The sequence below is a fragment of the Miniopterus schreibersii genome, assembly GCF_964146895.1.
Source record: "Miniopterus schreibersii genome assembly, chromosome: 18".
Taxonomy (NCBI): domain Eukaryota; kingdom Metazoa; phylum Chordata; class Mammalia; order Chiroptera; family Miniopteridae; genus Miniopterus; species Miniopterus schreibersii.
Window position 1 is genome coordinate 27,836,062 of NC_138121.1, and position 16,862 is coordinate 27,852,923.

Genomic DNA, 16,862 nt, shown 5'->3' on the forward strand with positions numbered 1-16,862 from the left:
TCCAGTCCCACGGAGAACCTCAGGGCCAACAGACATCACGATGCCCCTGATCTATCACAATGGGACAAGCATAGCCCCCTCACCAAGTGATTGTTAATTAGAAAGTAGTTATCTAATGTAAAACAATGTGCTATAGTTGATAGCACTGTATTGTATCACTGAAATTTGCTGAGAGTAGAACTTAAACATAAGGTGATGGATGTGTTAATTAACCAGATGGTGGGAATCCTTTCACAATGTATACGTATATCACATCACCATGGTGCGTGCTTTATAAATCTTACAATTTTGTCAATTATACCTAAATAAAGCTGAAAAAAATTAAAATTTTAAATAGAAAAAAAGCAGTTAGACCTGAATACAAGAAAACCTTTGAGAGAGAACTTCCAGCTTTAAATGAGGGGTGGGAGGCAGGGGGAGTCAAATGACATGAGAAAAAAACATGAGGAATAATCCAAAAAGTGACACCCAATAGGGCAACTGACCTGAGGAAAAAAAAAATGGGAGTGCTGCTTTCAACAGGAGAGACTCATGAGGCAAAACAAATACAATGTGAGGGCCTCGTTTAGGTCCCAATTTGAATGAACCAGCTGTCAAAAGGCAGTTTTGAGGCAATCAGGGAGCCTTCCCTATGGACTGGGTCTCAGGTAGTATCAAGGGATTGCTGCCACTTTTGTAATGTGTGATAAGAATGTGGTGGATATGTAGGAAAATACCCAGATTTTTAGAGATCCACACTGAAGTATGAACACATGAAGCGACACAGGCCTGGGATTTGCTTGAAAATGCCTGAAAACGAACAGCCAAGGGGCAGAGACAGAGGCCACAAACTTGGCACACTATCAATAACTGCTGAATCCAAGGGGTGGGTATTGGTAGTTCATGCTATCATTCCCGCTATTCTTGTGTGTTTGAAACAGTGAGTGACAGAAAAGTGACAGAGCTCAGCTCAAAGGATGGTGCAGTTCCCACACACTGGCGCTCAGCACAAAGGCGCCCAGGTTCTCAGGGGAGGGACAGGGACAGCCCCATTTGGGATGACCCAGCACTCGCTCCTGCCTCCTCAGGAGAGCCTGGATCCATGGCTTCTAGCTCTATCGACAGAAGAGGGGAGAAATTAATCACGTTAGTGGCTAATTGGTCTGAGATAAGAGCTGTTGTTCAGTCATAGGTTCCATTTTCCCCTAATTATCCCCTGCTTTCAAAAGCTTGTTTTGGGTTTTTTTTTACTCTATTACTCACTGCCAGTATGAAAAACAATTATCACCTGCCTGACTAAAAGGAAAAAAAATATGCCCACACTGGGAGCTGTCTGGCTTGTCCCTCAGAGAATGTTTTAAAAGCAACGCTTTCCCCCAGTGATATTAAACATAACACATGTAAAGTGTTTCTTAATGAATGTTTCCACCAAATATGAATATAAAGCAGTATTTATCCCTGTCCCAAAACCCACCTGGTGAGCAAAATACACAGTGACAGAGTAACCAGTGTTACCAGATGGCCCACCTGGACTAGGCTCGAAAGAGCCACACCCAGGCTGTCCAGGGCCCCAGTGGCCACTGTGAGGCAGGCCCGCTACCATTTCGTGATGTGCGGCTGGTCTCCTGGACTGGGCTTCTGGCATGTGCCAGCAAGAGGAAAGCAGGAGCAGAACGCCAGCGCGCCCCAGGGGGCACCTGTTTCACTGCAGCAGCATCGGGGCCATTGGTAAAGTACAACTGCACATGCCCGGCCCTAGGGCTTCTGCTCAAGAGCCACCATTCAGAGCACATGGCAACCTTCACTGCGGGAGAGACAGCTGCTCTGCTGAGAACCAGCCGGGGCCACACAGGAATAACCTGGTGAGCAGTTCCTTGTGATTAACATCACAGAGAAAGCAGCTGCCTTGGCCCTCTGGTAGAAAAGGCACTAAGTTCTGTCCATGTGAAGCAGCAGTCCTGACTTCACAGAAATCCACAGGCAAGGCTCTTGGACTTACCACCACATTCAGCAGCCCCCCGTAGGGCCCGATGTCTGGCTGCCACAATCCCAAGATGTGTCTGTACCGGTGCAGCACTACAGAAGAGAGAAAGAGCAGGTTTTCACTTTCCAACCAGTCAGTCCTCACTTTATAGTAAATCAGAGGAAAGGGCAGGAGGAAGAGAGAATTATGAAGAAATTATGAAGGCCTGTAACAGAGCCTTGTAAACGAATGTGGATTGCAGCAAATGTTACCTACAAAGTTTCTAAAGAATTCTAAGAATAAAAATGTCTTTAAAAAGCATAATAAAACAGACAACTGGGTCATTCTGAAATCCAGCCTCTATGTGAGCAGCTCTAGTGGCTGGGAACTGCTGTCTTGAAAGACACAGACTGAGCGCCTTTATGAAGTGATGAGCCTCCCGTCAGTTTACACAACCGAGGAAGCATGGGATTCTTTAAAAGGTGGGGCAGCCTGAAAGGTCCCAGGTTCAATTCCGGCCAAGGGCATGTACCTCAGTTGCAGGCACGATCCTGGGCCCTGGTCAGGACGAGTGTGGGAGGCAACCAATCAATGTGTCTCTCTCAATCGATGTGTCTCTCTCTCTTCCTTCCACTGTCTCTGAAAAGCAATAGAAAAAAATATCCTCAGGTGAGGATTAAAAAAAAAAGGTAGGGGCAGAGTTCAAAATGTCATGGGGCTGTATGTGAAGAATTAAGTTGGGTCATCTCTCTTTTTTAAAAAAAAAACGGCACTTACCCACCTTATTTCAAAAGCAATGTATACATATTCACTGAAGACAACTGGAGAAAAGGAAACCCAGTGAGAACCTGAAATCCCACTACACAGAGATGAGCAGCTGCAGAAAACATTTTGGAAAATGTCCTTCACTTGAATTTCCTTTGCACATGTACTTGTTGAGTGAATAAATGAATGACTTAATGGGCAACTAACTTATGCATGGCCTTGACTGCCAGGTATAGGGTCTGGGGTCTCTGTGCAGGCAGCATGTGGTGGTTAATTTCGTGTGCAACTGGACTGGGTCACGTTATCCTGGATGTGTCTGTAAGAGTGTTTCTGGATGAGATTAACATTAACGGGTGGACTGAATAAAGCTGACTGATCTCCCAATGTGGTGGGCCTCACCCAATCAGGAGAAGGCCTGAATAGAAGAAGGCAGACTCCCCCACCAGTCAGAGGGATTCCTGCCTGGCTGCAAGAGCTGAGATGTTTTCTAACTTTGAACTCTAAATATGGGCTCTTCCTGACTAACCCTCCTGCCAATAAAGAGGAACTTCCTCCTGCCTGACTGCCTTGAGCTGGATATTGGTTAAAAGTGGCCTGTCCATCTCCTCACCGTGAGGTGAATGACATTCTAAAATTCCCTGTACCTACTAGAGCAATTTGGAGCACTGCCAGAATTCTAGGTCAGAACCTCAAAACTCAGAGCCCTACAGTTACAGTTATTTTTAAGTTCAAAATGCATTTCAACAGTCACCACCAATCTGCACACAGGGACATGCATTAGATATGTCATAAGGACAATACATCCCCCTGTGATGCTTCCAACTTCTTACAGACATGAATTATCAAGAATATCAGGCAACAACATATGGCCTGATATTGAGAAAAATGTAAGTGACACAGCAAAAGCAGCTAATCTGAGGCCACGAAGCTCCTGACAGTCAGAATCTGCAGCCTCAGATGATGCCGACTTGCTTCTCTCCAGGACAGCGTCTTGCACTCAAGACTCTGGTCCAACAGAACAAAGGCCCAGAGAGTTTTAAGAGACCAGGGGAACACAAGTTCTCAACAGCTCCAGGAAGAGTGCAGGGTCCCAAGTACCTCACAAGCCAATCATCACAGCAGACTTTTCTGGAAAGTCTGGCTAACGGTAGGGAAGCAATTCTGAGCTGCACTCCGTTAAAACGTACTAGGAGCGCTGGAACACCAAACACCTGGGCACAGAAAAGTTTGAAATCCTGGTTGAAATGACTTTTCTTTTTTCACGTTAACTTTCTCCTAACAGTCATAGAGGTAACACCCCACTCACAGTTTAAATATGTCCACAGAGAAATGCAACCAATGCTTACAACTGGTTATTTTTATTATATTTTCTGTACTTTTATAACTACACTCAAACCTTATATGGGACGGCAGTCTCTAGTTAGAACAGTCTCTTCTAAGCTGTCAGCTACCAGCAGCTGCGGGACACCACAATACGTGGCTAAAGTCCAGAGGCTCTGGAAGTCGTCTCCTAGAGGCATGGTGAAGTCTGGACCTGTGACACATCCTTACAAGCTACAGAAAGCTTCTGACCACTCCTTGGGAACAAAAAGAACCCCCCCCACCCAGACAATTCTAGGCACTTCCTAGGTTTTGGCCACCTCCCAGAGGTGGGTCAGAATTCCAGATAGACTGTTGCTCTAGAAGAATCTTGCGGCAAATGTATGATGTAATGAGCTTCTAAGTGCCTGTCCATTTGTATTTAAAAGCCCATGCCAGGCTGTCCCCATTAGCACAGCAGTGGTGACTGATCAATTGTTCTCATCAATAAGCACTACGTCACATTCTCTCCCATTCTCTCCCACGGGCCTGGAGAAGGCACCTTGGCTCATTGACTGATAAGCAGGGAGGGTAGGTTAGTCTAGGACAAAATGTTCTAGAGAGGCTACTTCTAAGAGGGTTTGGAAAAGAACAGAATTCATGCCTTCAGACTTGGCCTGCTGTACCCCCTTGCCATCCAGCCACAGCCACCCCCCCAGCTCCTCCTCTACTGCTCACACACTCCTGGCTGCTCACACACACTCCTGACAAGCCCCCCTCACCACTGGTCTTCACTCAAGCAGTTCGGCTCTGGGCCTGATTACACAAACACTGTGGGTAGTGTTCACAGTCATGCACAGTGCTCAGACACCACCCCAAAGCTTGCTGCCCAGTCCTGGCATCTCCACATCCCCTGGAGTAAGTAAAATGGGGCCAGCGAGCACTTAAGCGACATGTCCAGAGCCTGGAAGGGGTTAGGAGAAATTCCATAAATGACTCTCTTCCTTGTGGTCTGAGTAGGTTTTATTAGGAATTGTGCACTTAAAAGATTCAGAAGTGGGTTTAGTCCACACAGGTGATGCTGACACAAGGCACATTCAGCGCGGCTGACGTAGTAAGCAGCAGGGGTGTCCCTGTACTTCTACTAACGGAAAAACTGCTTTTAGTGCAAGTAGATATTTTTAATATCTTTCCTGAGATCCTAAATTCACGCTCTCCATCTCAGCTCAACCTAATAAAAAACGGAGATAGCCTTAATCACTACGCAGTATGACTTAGGAAAATTTCCAGAGCCCAATCAAGAGGAATCAGGTTCTAAACATTCAACTGTTTCTGCATACTTTTGTCTCATCTGTGTATACAGATGCATGTGTATGTAATTTTTTCAAATTCACGTGTGCTGTCCAAACACAATCAACTAATGAAGCCTAGATGTAGACCAATTACATTTCATTTTGGAATAGAAAGGTTTTAAGGCTTCTATTCTGTTCTGTCCTCTCAGTCTCAAGAAATGATAAATGTTAAAATGCACATCAACATAAAAAAGGGGACATCTGTAACACTTTCAACAATAAAGGTAAATTTAAAAAAAGAAAATGTGCATTAATAGAGTGATAGTGCTGGTACCACCCAAAAAAACCAAAAGATGCCGCAGAAACCTGGCCCATATGTACAGCTGCCCCAGGCCACCGCTCAGGTGTGATCCAGGTCCTGGCTGAGCCACAGAGAACGGTGCAGAAAGGGGAAAAGACAGCAAAAGCCAAGGAGGTCAGCTCACTCTCAGGACCAAAGCATCTGCGTGCTGTGAGTTAGAGGGCCCTCTCCATGCAGCTTCTTGCTGGGCTCCCCCGCCAAAGCCAAAGTAGCAGGAGGTACATACGGCAGGTGTACACATCTCTGTACTCCATGTGCTCGTAATCGGGAAGAATTTTCATGAAACGTCCCGACTTCACGCGAGGATTTATACCTGAACGGACACAGCAGGGAAAGGGCTAATGATGGTTCCACTTTCACGAGGGTATAAAACAGTTTTCACGTGACTCAGCACCCTTTTCCCTCACCCCCGTCGTAGTCGACCCCAGGTACCTTGGGAGGCAAGCACTTGACAAAAATGAGAGGCTTGGCTAGAAAGAAAACGTTGTGATACATGTTCCTTTTAATCAACAGATTCACACTAGAAAATCATGATGGCCCCAAGCCTGGAACACTCTCCAGGCTCACTCTCCTCCCTGGACTGTCCTGGATCAATGGAGCTCAGAGGCAGGAGAGCAGAGGGCTCGGCTTGTGGATATCTGGAATGACTGTTTAGGGAACCCTTGTGCCCCAACTAAGATATTCAGCTTGTACAGTGTATGCCTAGTGTTTTCCTTTGCTTGTGTTTTGTTTTGGACAACGGGCAACACATGCCAGCTCCTGACTCAAGGCTGGCTCACTCCTCCACCCAGGCCAGGGGCTGAGGCTGACTTTCTTCTGCTGCCTATTTCAGAAGCTAAGTAATTTTCTCCTGGATAAAGCCTTCAACGCAAACTCACAAACACGCTCCTGCACTGTGAAACCTGCTTTGGCTGGTGGCAAATTAAACACTTTGGGATACGAAAGATAATATGAACTAGTCTCTGAACTTCACACCTGTTTTCAAGGGGTCAAGAATGAGCAGTCGAAACCTCCAGACGTCCCCCTCTGTCTGCCCATGTCCCCGCATGCAGGTGTGTTCACCTCACCACGGCCCTGGTCCCCTCCCTGTTGCCCACCTCATTTACCCCTGGCCATACCGTTTCCTGTTCCTCGGCAGTCACTACCCACCTATAGAGAAGAGACTGTTCCTTGACATGACCGCTCTCTGTACTGAAAGCTGCACAGGAGCCAGAACAGTTGCTTTCTGCAACTCTCCCTTAGAAACTGTCTGATCATAAGTGATGTCCACTCAGATATAAATCAGCACCCTCCCTTGCTTCCTGATATGTGCTGGTTTCTGGAACAGACTGTGTCCTGACCTGGTCAAGCATGGGAAGTAATTTCCCGCACCTGGTAGCATTCACGTACTAGTACCTGTGACTATGTCCCCTCTACCCCGTGTAATTCTTTGGTGCCTACCAAGTGGCGCTGGGACCCATTCCGTCTTGCAGCTGCCCAAGACGTGCTCTTCTGTAGGTTTCCCCAAATAAACTCCATTCACTACCAGACTGGAGTAGACAGCTTCTATCTTTGGTCTTTTCCCGGCTTATGGAGGTAGATTTTTCAGTCTCGGGGCTTTTCCCTGGGGGTGTGTGTACAAATACCACCTGCCTGCCCACCTGTGCCCAGGTGTCCCTCTACAGGACAGCCACCAGCAGGGTCCGACCAACCCTCTCCACTCACAGCTGAGACGAACTCCATGGGGTCCTTATTTACCAGGTAAGGTGTGTTGTCCTCTGGGTGTCATAGTCCCTAATGCCTGGCAGACGTGAGCACCTGCCCCTCTCCTGGACACTATTTTGAGTGCTCACAGCTCTTAAAGAGAGAACAGTCTTCATGCAGCTTTAAGACAATATCATCAAATGGCCTAACAAAACCCAAAATGCAGTTAACGAAGAATCTGTCGTATTGGATACTCATAAAAGCCAGCTGGCCAGCCCCAAGAGCCAGGAAACCTTCCTTGTGCGTATGTACACAGACTGTTGCGGCGAGAACTTGGTTCTGACTCTAACACCAATGCCCACAGCAAGAGTGAATTCTTCCAGCTCTCCACTCTGGCTAGACTTAGGACACTGAGCTCTGGACAAACAACGGAGGAGCCGAGGGCGGAGCAAGGACAACAGGGCAAGGGCAGGAGGAGAGCAGGGCAACCAGCTTCCTGCCTCTGCAACGCGGGGCTTTGCAGGAATCATAGAGGCGCTGTTTTCGCCAAGGGGATGAGAGGACAAGAAGGGTCCCACCTCCATGAGAGACGACCCCTCAGGCCTCCCAGACTCACTTTCTCTGGAGACACACACGTGGTCCAGGCTTGGTGGGATGTGAAGCAGAGGCAGGAGAAGAAATCAAAGCCTGAGAGCGCACGGGGGAGGAGATCGGCCCTGCAGTGGGGCCCAGGGCTGGGGACAACAGCACAGGCGGCAGTGGCCTGCGAGAAAATAGTGGCTGGGGGCAAAGGTGAAGCCTGAGGCCCACAGAAGGGGGGAGGAGAGGTGCTAGGAGTTGGCAGAACTGGGGGTGAAATGTGGCAGGGCAGAGGGGTGCCAAGAGCAGCCTCTCCAAGGCTCCCTGAGGCAGGTGGGAGAGGACAAGAGTTCGGAGGGCACGGTCAAACCACCAAGAACTGAGCATGGAAGAGGAAGGCCTGCGGAGAACTCAGAGCCTTTTGACAGGAAATCACCCCAAGTGTCAGCAAATTCTAACCCAGAAACACTCACCAATCCAACACTCGCAAGTGGCCATGGGATCACAGTGTGGAGAGTCTCTGATGGGATAAGAAAGGATGAGACGATGAAATCGGCCCAGATATGGGGCAGTGGCCTGCCTCCCCCCGCCATCAGCGCTCTGCCGAAGTGCCATGCTCTGCCTGTGCTGGGAGCACAGCCACGTGAAGGGGGGGCGACTCAGAAGGGCACTCTTGGAGGAACAGATGCACGGAAAAGATGAAATACAGAGAGTGACCCCAACTAGCCCCAGGCCCTGGAAGAAAGCCTGGAGCACTTCAGGGCGCAGTCAGCAGCCTGGCCCACAGTGAAGCCCCATGACCTGCCTACTCCGTGGTCCTGCACCACAGATGCTTCCTTGGAGAAGCACGGCCCTCAGTTCCTGAGTATGGTACTAGGTAAGCAGATATCGCCTGGTCTGCTTTCAATGCAGAACTGGGTAGAAAGTTCAAAATAATGTGAAAACCAAAAACTTCTAAGATAGTTTTAAGATGAACACTTAAAAGTCCTTTTCAGAGAGGTCAACAGTCACCTTTAGGCCAAAGAGACGTAGGTCACTATATCTTTCTCACTCTGTTCTTTAATCCCCAGCCCTGGGTGCTAATAATACACGCCACATCCCAATGGGGTGGTGAATGAGCAGGCTGCTCCCTGTGACTCAGCTGCTCCCTGTGACTCTGCTGCTCCTGGGCAACACCGGCGTTAGCAGGAGCCTTCACAGCCTCCTGTAAAGGGGCACAGAGGAAAGGCCAGCTGGGAAGATATTTGGGGCTAGGGAAACTCGGAGCACTCACGGAATGTTGATGACGACTCTGGAAAGTAAAGGAGCAAAGAACTGAAATGGGGGGCTGGGGGGGTTCACACTTCTAGAGGAATCTGAAGGGAAGGCTGAACCAAAGGACTGGAGCCCAGTGCCAGGCTGAAGGCAGGAGCAGGCCCACAGGCAGCCCTGTCAGCTGAAGGAATCAGTGGGAGGCTCACGGCTTCATTTCCCAGTCACTATCAGCCATCCGCACATCCAGGTAGGCTATGGACCCAGAATCCAGAGAAAGGGACCCCTCTGGAAGCACCCCAGAGTCTGCTCCCAGTGCAGACATGTTTCTCAGATCTAAAGGTCCTTGACACCTAATATCCGGTGATGGGCTGAAAACTAAGGGTACTGACATGCCCAAAAAGGGAGAGAAGAGAGGCTCCCACCCCATTTTAGGGCTATTACTACCAGTGCTGTCTATAAAATGTGAATTACGCCCTGACCCAGGTGCTTCAGTTGGCTGGGCATTGTCCCGTGCGCCGAAAGGTTGCTGGTTCGATTCCTGGTCAGGGCACATGACCGCGTCGCAGGCTCGATTCCCGGGGGGGGGTGGGGGTGTGTGCAGGAGGCGGCAGATGGATGTTTTGCTCTCACATCGCCGTTTCTCTCCCTCCCTCTCCCTTCTGCTCTCTCTCTAAAAATCAACAAAAATATCTTTAAAATAAATAAAATATCAATTATGACATTAAAATTAAGGTGTCAGAGAATAGAACTGGGTTTTCAGTCAATTTATTATCCATCGTTGATGCTCACGGTGTCTGCTCTTGGAACGAAGTTAATGATGGATGACATTAGATTAACTTACGCTTCGCATAGACGTCTCGACAAGACACACCGGTGATCTCCAGCTTTCGTAAATTTTCACAGACACCATACTCTGTAAAAAGAAACATTTGCTAGATGTAACAGTAGTCAAGAAATCACAAAGTAATAGAAACAGACAGACAGACAGAGGAATAGGAGATAAGGGAGGGAGACAGGGAGAAAAGAGGGAGGGAGGGAGGGAGGGAGACAGGATACATGCCTAAGCCTTGGCCTTGGCTTGCTAGTCAGATCACAATCCCCAAATCAGACAACCCCCAGCTTATGAATACAGTGTGGCAGAAATTCAGTGTTCCTAAAACACATGTTCCCATGAAAATGAGATTGTCATTGTCAGGGTTCCACAAGGGCCCCTTTAATCGCCAGTTTGGGCACCACACTACTGATTCTATTAAACACACACACAGATCCTATGATTGAAGACCCAGGCAAGACGCTGGAAGGAGGAGTTCGACACTCTGCCCTTTTGCATTGGGCCACCTTAGGACAGCCAGGAAGGGGACCCTCGACACCCTCCTCGTCTCCCTGTGCTCCCCACTCGCCTGCCTTACAGCGCACATCTTATCTCCTCCTCCCTGTCCCTCTACTCATCCTGCCATGGCCCCACTTTTCAAAATCCCACCGCCACCACCACCACTTCCCAACCAAAACCTTGGGTCCTTCTGTTCAGGTCTGGGCAAGGTTTCAAAAGGAAAGCACTGTAATTGAACTAATCCACACTAATACAGAACTGCCTGCTGGCCAAGAGCTAATAATGATAACACCAGCCTCATACCAACCTTTGTGCATGCTGGGCACCATGCCAAGCTCCTGCCGGGCACCACTACACTCTACCCTGCCAGTAGCCCATGAGAGGTGCTATTGTCATCTCCATTTGAATGATGAAAACCCAGGATGGGAATGCCTCATACTGGTGAGCCCGGCACTGGCACAGGTGTGTGCTCAGCAAGCATTTGATGAGAACAGGGGGCCCCTAGGACCCCACAGTAATAACCACCAGGACTCTCACTCACTGTGCTCATACCAGGCGCAGGCATTCAACGGGGGCTTCACAGGACAGTCGCATAACAAAATCCTGCCAATCACCTCTAAGGCCAGTACTATGCCTACATCACAGGGAAGGAAACCGAGGCTTGGTGAGGTTGGTGACGCAGCACTCATCTGAATTACGGATCGATGCAGTGTGGCCAGTAGCTGCACAGTGCTGTCCCTCATCTCATCACTTTCGATCATGTCTGAACACGCCTGAGGTCTGGTCTTTTCAACAGAATGATATTAACCCAAACGCTTCCCTAACCATTAGGATTTTGAGCGTACGCAAAGTAGAGCTCAAAACGCACACAGGCTAGAGCAGCTCTCTGGGGCGAGGTGGTTACTATTCTGTAAACCCCTTTGATCAGACCTGCCCGGGGCCCCTGCCTTTCCCTACTGCCACTATTGAACAGACATGAAGTCAAAGACCTAAAACCCTGGCCTTGCCGATTATCAGGCAAAATACACCTGTTTTATCCTTTTGCCAGGAGGAATGTAGACCCCATTCTAGAGGATTATACAGATTATAAACGTGTGAGGAAACACAAATCATGAAATACGCTGTTTGAGACTCTGGGGCAGGGATAAAATAATGTGGGCATGTAATGTGAGTTACCAGCAACCCGGGAGACCACAGTTTGTCAAAATCCCTGCAGATCACCCCTGGTCAGCAGAAGAAACGGAGCAACTGGGCTACCCCACTCTCGCGGAGACACGGTCTGTTCTATATTAAACTGTCTTCCCACTATCCTGTGGCTCTGTGATGCCAAGTGGCTCCTCCTGAACACCACCAGTCATTGTCACTACTTTGTCTAGCACCTTGTCCTTCTCTTGTACAAACGATGCCCTTCAAAATTGTTACCGCACAGTAATAGCGGTGCTTTGGTTTGTTTGCTGTGTGGCTTTGGAAGGCCAGCTCCTTCTCTCAGTTCCAGTGTGCGACCAGTGCGTGAAGCAGCCAAGGACTAGCTTCTTTCTGCCTCGCTGACAAAGCAGTTTGACTGTGGCGCAGAGGGTGTGGGAGGGTGTCCTCCTCTGAATTGCACACTTTTGTACTATGTGTTAGTGTTGAAGGCCAACAGTTATATACAGGGCAAGACCTGAAAATGCATCCATCTGTGCTCTTGTTGCTGATGGCGCCTGAAGTCAAAAGCCAGGCCTTTAACGAGGCATCGAGACCGTCCCTTGGGCATTCCTCTGTGCTCAGAGCGCAGAAGGCTGGTGACTTGGTTTATGATTTCTATGAGCCCAATGGATACTCTAACCTGACAGAAACTACCATTGCCTCTCATTAATTACTTGGACTTCTGACTGATTCTAAGGTTTTTAGCTAGGATGACCAAATCATCATAAATCTCTGTGTACTTTGTCAACATGGTATTGCTAATATCACACAGGAGATGACCTTGCACAACCAGATAAAGTATCCACAAAAAGCCATTAACAATCAGAAGAAAAGCAAGGTTATGACGTAGTGCTAATGAATACAGCAATCCTTACTGGGCTTTTCTTAATGTTCCCAAAAGATCACAACAAATCCACCCAAGTGGAATATTGTCATTCTGACTCAAATGTTTCTGTAAGAAATGTTCAGTATTTTCCACATGATGGAAAATCTTTTTTTAAAAGAGTGGCCAAGAACAATTCCACATCCTCTGATTGTTCTATAAACCTTCCCGTAAGTCATTAAGGAAAATGCCCTGAAAATAGCTTTAAGGCCAGTGTACTTGCCAGTACTACATATCCTTTCTTCCAGAAAAACAAACAGTGTTAACTCCATCCTCCGGCAGAGATCCCATGTGAAATGATTAAAAGTTAGCACACCAAACCATGCTGCCTACTGCTGCTCTTTAAGTGTGGGATTTGGTGTTGCAGGCTGTCCGTTCAAAATCTGTCCTTGCTGTCTGGCCAGTGTGGCTCAGTGGCTGAGTGTCAACCCATGAACCAAGGGGTCATCAGTTCGATTCCTGTTCAGGGCACATGCCCAGGTTGTGGGCTCCATCCCCAGTGAGGGGTGTGCAGGAGGCAGCCAATCGATGTGTCACTCTCACATCCATGTTTCTCTCTCTCCATTCCATCTCCCTTCCCCTCTCTCAAAAAAAATCAATAATAAAAAAAGAAATGTTGGGAAGGGGAAGAAAAATGTGTGAGCTAGACTTGAGAAAAGTTATAAAAGCAAATGGTCATACTCTGGTAAACAGTCTGGTGCATTTTCTGAAACAATAAAACAAAGAATTACCATATGATCCAGTTATTATTCTACTTCTGGGTATATAACCAAAAGAATTGAAAGCAGGGACTCAAAAATATATTTGTACATCCTTGTTAACAGCAGCATTACTCACAATGGCCAAAAAGTGGAAGCAACCCAAGTGTCCACTGACAGATGAATGGATAAACAAAATGTGGTCCATTCATAAACTGCAATGTTATACAGTCCTTAAAAGGAAACAAATCCTGCCCTAGCCGGTTTGGCTCAGTGGTTGGAGCGTCTGCCCGCAAACTGAAGAGTCCCAGGTTCAATTCCAGCCAAGGGCACCTAGCTCAGCTCGGTTGCAGACTCAATCTCTTTCCCCAGGAAACCAATCTCTCTCTCTCTCTCTCTCTCTCTCTCTCTCACTTCCTTCCACTCTCTCTGAAGAGCAATGGAAAAAAATATCATGAGAGGATGGGAAAAAAAAAGGAAAGACATCCTGACACATGCATGCTACAACATGGATGAACCTTGAGGACATCATGCTGGGTGAGAGAAGCCAGTCCCTAAAGGGGAAATACTGTATGATTCCATTTATATAAGGTCCCTCAAGGAGTTGAATTCATAGAGACAAAAGGAGAATGGTGGTTGCCAGGAGACTGGGGAAGGGAAAATGGGGAGTTAATTTTTAATGGGAACCAAGTTTCAGTTTGGGAAGATGGGAAGAGCTATGGAGACAGATGGAGGGTGATGACTGCACAGCAATGTGAATGTACCTAATGCCACTCAACGGTACACTGAAAAATGGGTTAAAACAGTAAATTTTATTTTAGGTATATGTTACCGCAATAAAAAATTAAACTGACACTTCAAATATTCCAATCAGAAATCTTCCAAAAATCTATCTGAAAGATGTTTTGCCAAGAGTTAAACAATAGCCCCGTAGTTTGGCCTGAGTCAAGTCAACACTGAAGCTGCACCTAATTGCCAGGGGCCGCCCACCTCCCATCACAAATTGCCTGTCCAATGAGGCCGGTGCTATGTGATGGGGTGTGACAGGGCTACCCAAAACCTCTCTGTCCCACAGCACATTTTTCTTTTTTCTTTTTTTTCAATTCTTACCCAAGGATATGTTTTTGTTGGTTTTAGAGAGGGAGGGAGAGAGAGAAACATCAATGTAAGAGAGAAACATCGATCGGTTGCCCCAACTGGGGATCAAACCCGCCACTTAGGTACGTGCCCTGACTTGGAATCAAACCCGCAACCTGTTGTTGTTCGGGACGTCGCTCCAACCAACTGAGCCACCTGGCCAGGCAGCGCATTTCTGAATATGCACTGAATCTAGTCAGTCTCTATGGGTGGGAATGGAACAGAGGAGTTTGCTCTCTCTCTCTTTTCTACTCTCTCACCCCCACAGGAGAGCCCAATGGACACACATCTGCTTCTGTAGGCTCCCTCCCTAAAAACGAAGATGGACCAATGGGGATAGTACCCGTGCCAGCGTGACTGAGATGTGCACACGCTGTGCACTGGAACAGAAGGTGACAAAGAAAGTTAATATCATTACTCTGTGCACTGCCTTGGTACTGGGAGACTACAATTAGAGAGGAGACTACAATTAGCCTCTTTGTCCCAAAAAAATGCCACTTATGAGGGAACTCTGTCACCTTGAAAAAGCATGGTGCTAAGACACCATCTGAAGCAAGCTGGTGGGCACACAAGATACATCTGGAAAGGGAGGGTCTCTCCAGGTCCTGGAGGGGCTCGAATGCTGGAGATGGGAGTCCACAAGCAACACGGAAGCACTGAAGAGTCTTAGGGAGAAAAGCAGCATGGACAGGGTCTGCACAGTGGATATTCACCTGCGGGTGGAGCCAGCAGAAATGCACCTGGAAATGCAGGCGGGGGGCTGTCCAGTGAGGAGGCCACTGCACCACCGGGTAAGGCAGAGGCAGGAAGAACGGAGGGGACAACCCAGATTTGGCACCTGGCAAGATGAGGGAGTCCAGGAGAAGGGGTGGAGTGAGGACAGGAGGAATGCTGCTGGCTTGTTTCCTACCTGCTGTAAACTCACACAGTTTTCTAAATAAAACTATAAGGCAGTATTGATTGGAGAGACAGCATTTCTGTTTGTACTAAATTAGGGTGTAAGTATAATCCTTAATAACATACGGTTAAAACTTTTACTTTCGAGGCTAAAAAAGAAGTCAAAGGAAGGAGGGTGGGAGCTGGTGGGAAGGAGGAGTGGGGCACAGAGGCCCCTAGGTTTCCTGACACAGCTGCTCTGAGCAAATATCCAAGAACACGCCTCAGCAACAGAGCCCTGATTTCAAACCCCCGTGGTGTTCTCTCTAGCAGCTGCTTTACTCAGCTATTGCTCTAAATGCACGTAATGCCTTTTAAAAATATAATAATGAAGCCAATCTAGAAAAACACTCTGCAGCCAGAGTGTTTCACCTTAGGATGGGAAAGAATGTAAAAATCAAAATCCGGACACGGCCTATAGGTGTCTCCTATTAAATACCTAGAACATTCCAGATGCAAAACAAATAGTTCCTGAGGACAGCTGAACTGCCTGCATAAATCGATGTGGCTTATTCCCAACAAGTTCCACCCCTGCAAAGATAAACAGTCTTTGGTGCCAACAGGAACCTTGAGAAACCTCGCTCTTCCAGCAAGATGACTCTGACCCCCATGCCGCTCCCACTACAGGAACACCCCCAGGCCCCCAGCACCCCCCCCCCCCCAGGGCCAAGGGAGACCCACTCAGGCTAAGGCCCATCTGTTATCCCAGACGCCCGCCCTTCCTGAGTGCACGCACACCTGCTCCATCTCAGCAACCATTTTGAGACCTGGAGATAAGCCCATGAGTCTGACGACAATCATCTCACACTGGCTCTTTTCTAATATTCCAGACATGGCCCTATTCCTCCACCAGCGCTAGACAAGCAGGCCTGGCGATTCCAGGTTTGCTCTCCACCGCCACTGGGTGGACAGTGATGACATCACCAGCCAAGGATGCTGACTCATGAGTGTGGAACCCAGGCCACCTCCTGAAAGGGCCAGCTTTGGGGGAGGACACTTGTTCCTCTCCAAAGGCCCAAAGACACCCTTGTATTTATTTGCATGCCCTTTACAGCCATAAAAGCAAACTCAGATCCTCAAGTGCATTACATAACCGCTTTATAAACACAGTAAAACAGGAGAAATGGCAGCGCCTGGACCTCTAACACCCATCCAATTGTTTTTGCCAAATCTCCAGTGTCTGTCCAATGAAATAGGGCCAAGGGGAAGTCTTTACTCAATGCTTTCCGATACCAGATTCACTTTCCGGCTCGCTTTCGGAAGGTTGAGAAACAGGAGGCCTTGAGAGGCACCATTTTTCTTCACCCTTTTTGACTTTGCTCTTCGGAAGACTTAGGTTTCTCTATGAAGCTGCACGAGGTTCAACTTGGAAAAACACGGAGAAGCGCAGTCCTTTCAGTGAGCAGAGCAGAGGAAAACGTGTTTCCCTGACCTGCACAGTCGGTTTATCCAACTGCCAACCCACCCTCCCGACCCCCGAAACTGCTGGGCTCGAGAAGCACCCGCTTAACAGGCATC

General features: G+C 48.1%; 1 protein-coding gene across 2 annotated transcripts in view; it reads right to left on the minus strand.

The window, feature by feature from the left end:
* FBXO31 (F-box protein 31) overlaps positions 1 to 16,862 on the minus strand; it is a 35,400-nt gene that overhangs the window by 12,819 nt on the left and 5,719 nt on the right. The window contains exons 2-4 of one of the 2 annotated variants that reach the window (XM_081119386.1): positions 10,017 to 10,088; positions 5,886 to 5,972; positions 1,979 to 2,055 (exon numbers count right to left, since the gene is read on the minus strand). In XM_081119386.1, the coding sequence (XP_080975512.1) occupies positions 1,979 to 2,055; positions 5,886 to 5,972; positions 10,017 to 10,088 (236 nt within the window). The remainder of the gene's footprint in view (positions 1 to 1,978; positions 2,056 to 5,885; positions 5,973 to 10,016; positions 10,089 to 16,862) is intronic. The other variant, XM_081119387.1, reaches the window with a different exon arrangement.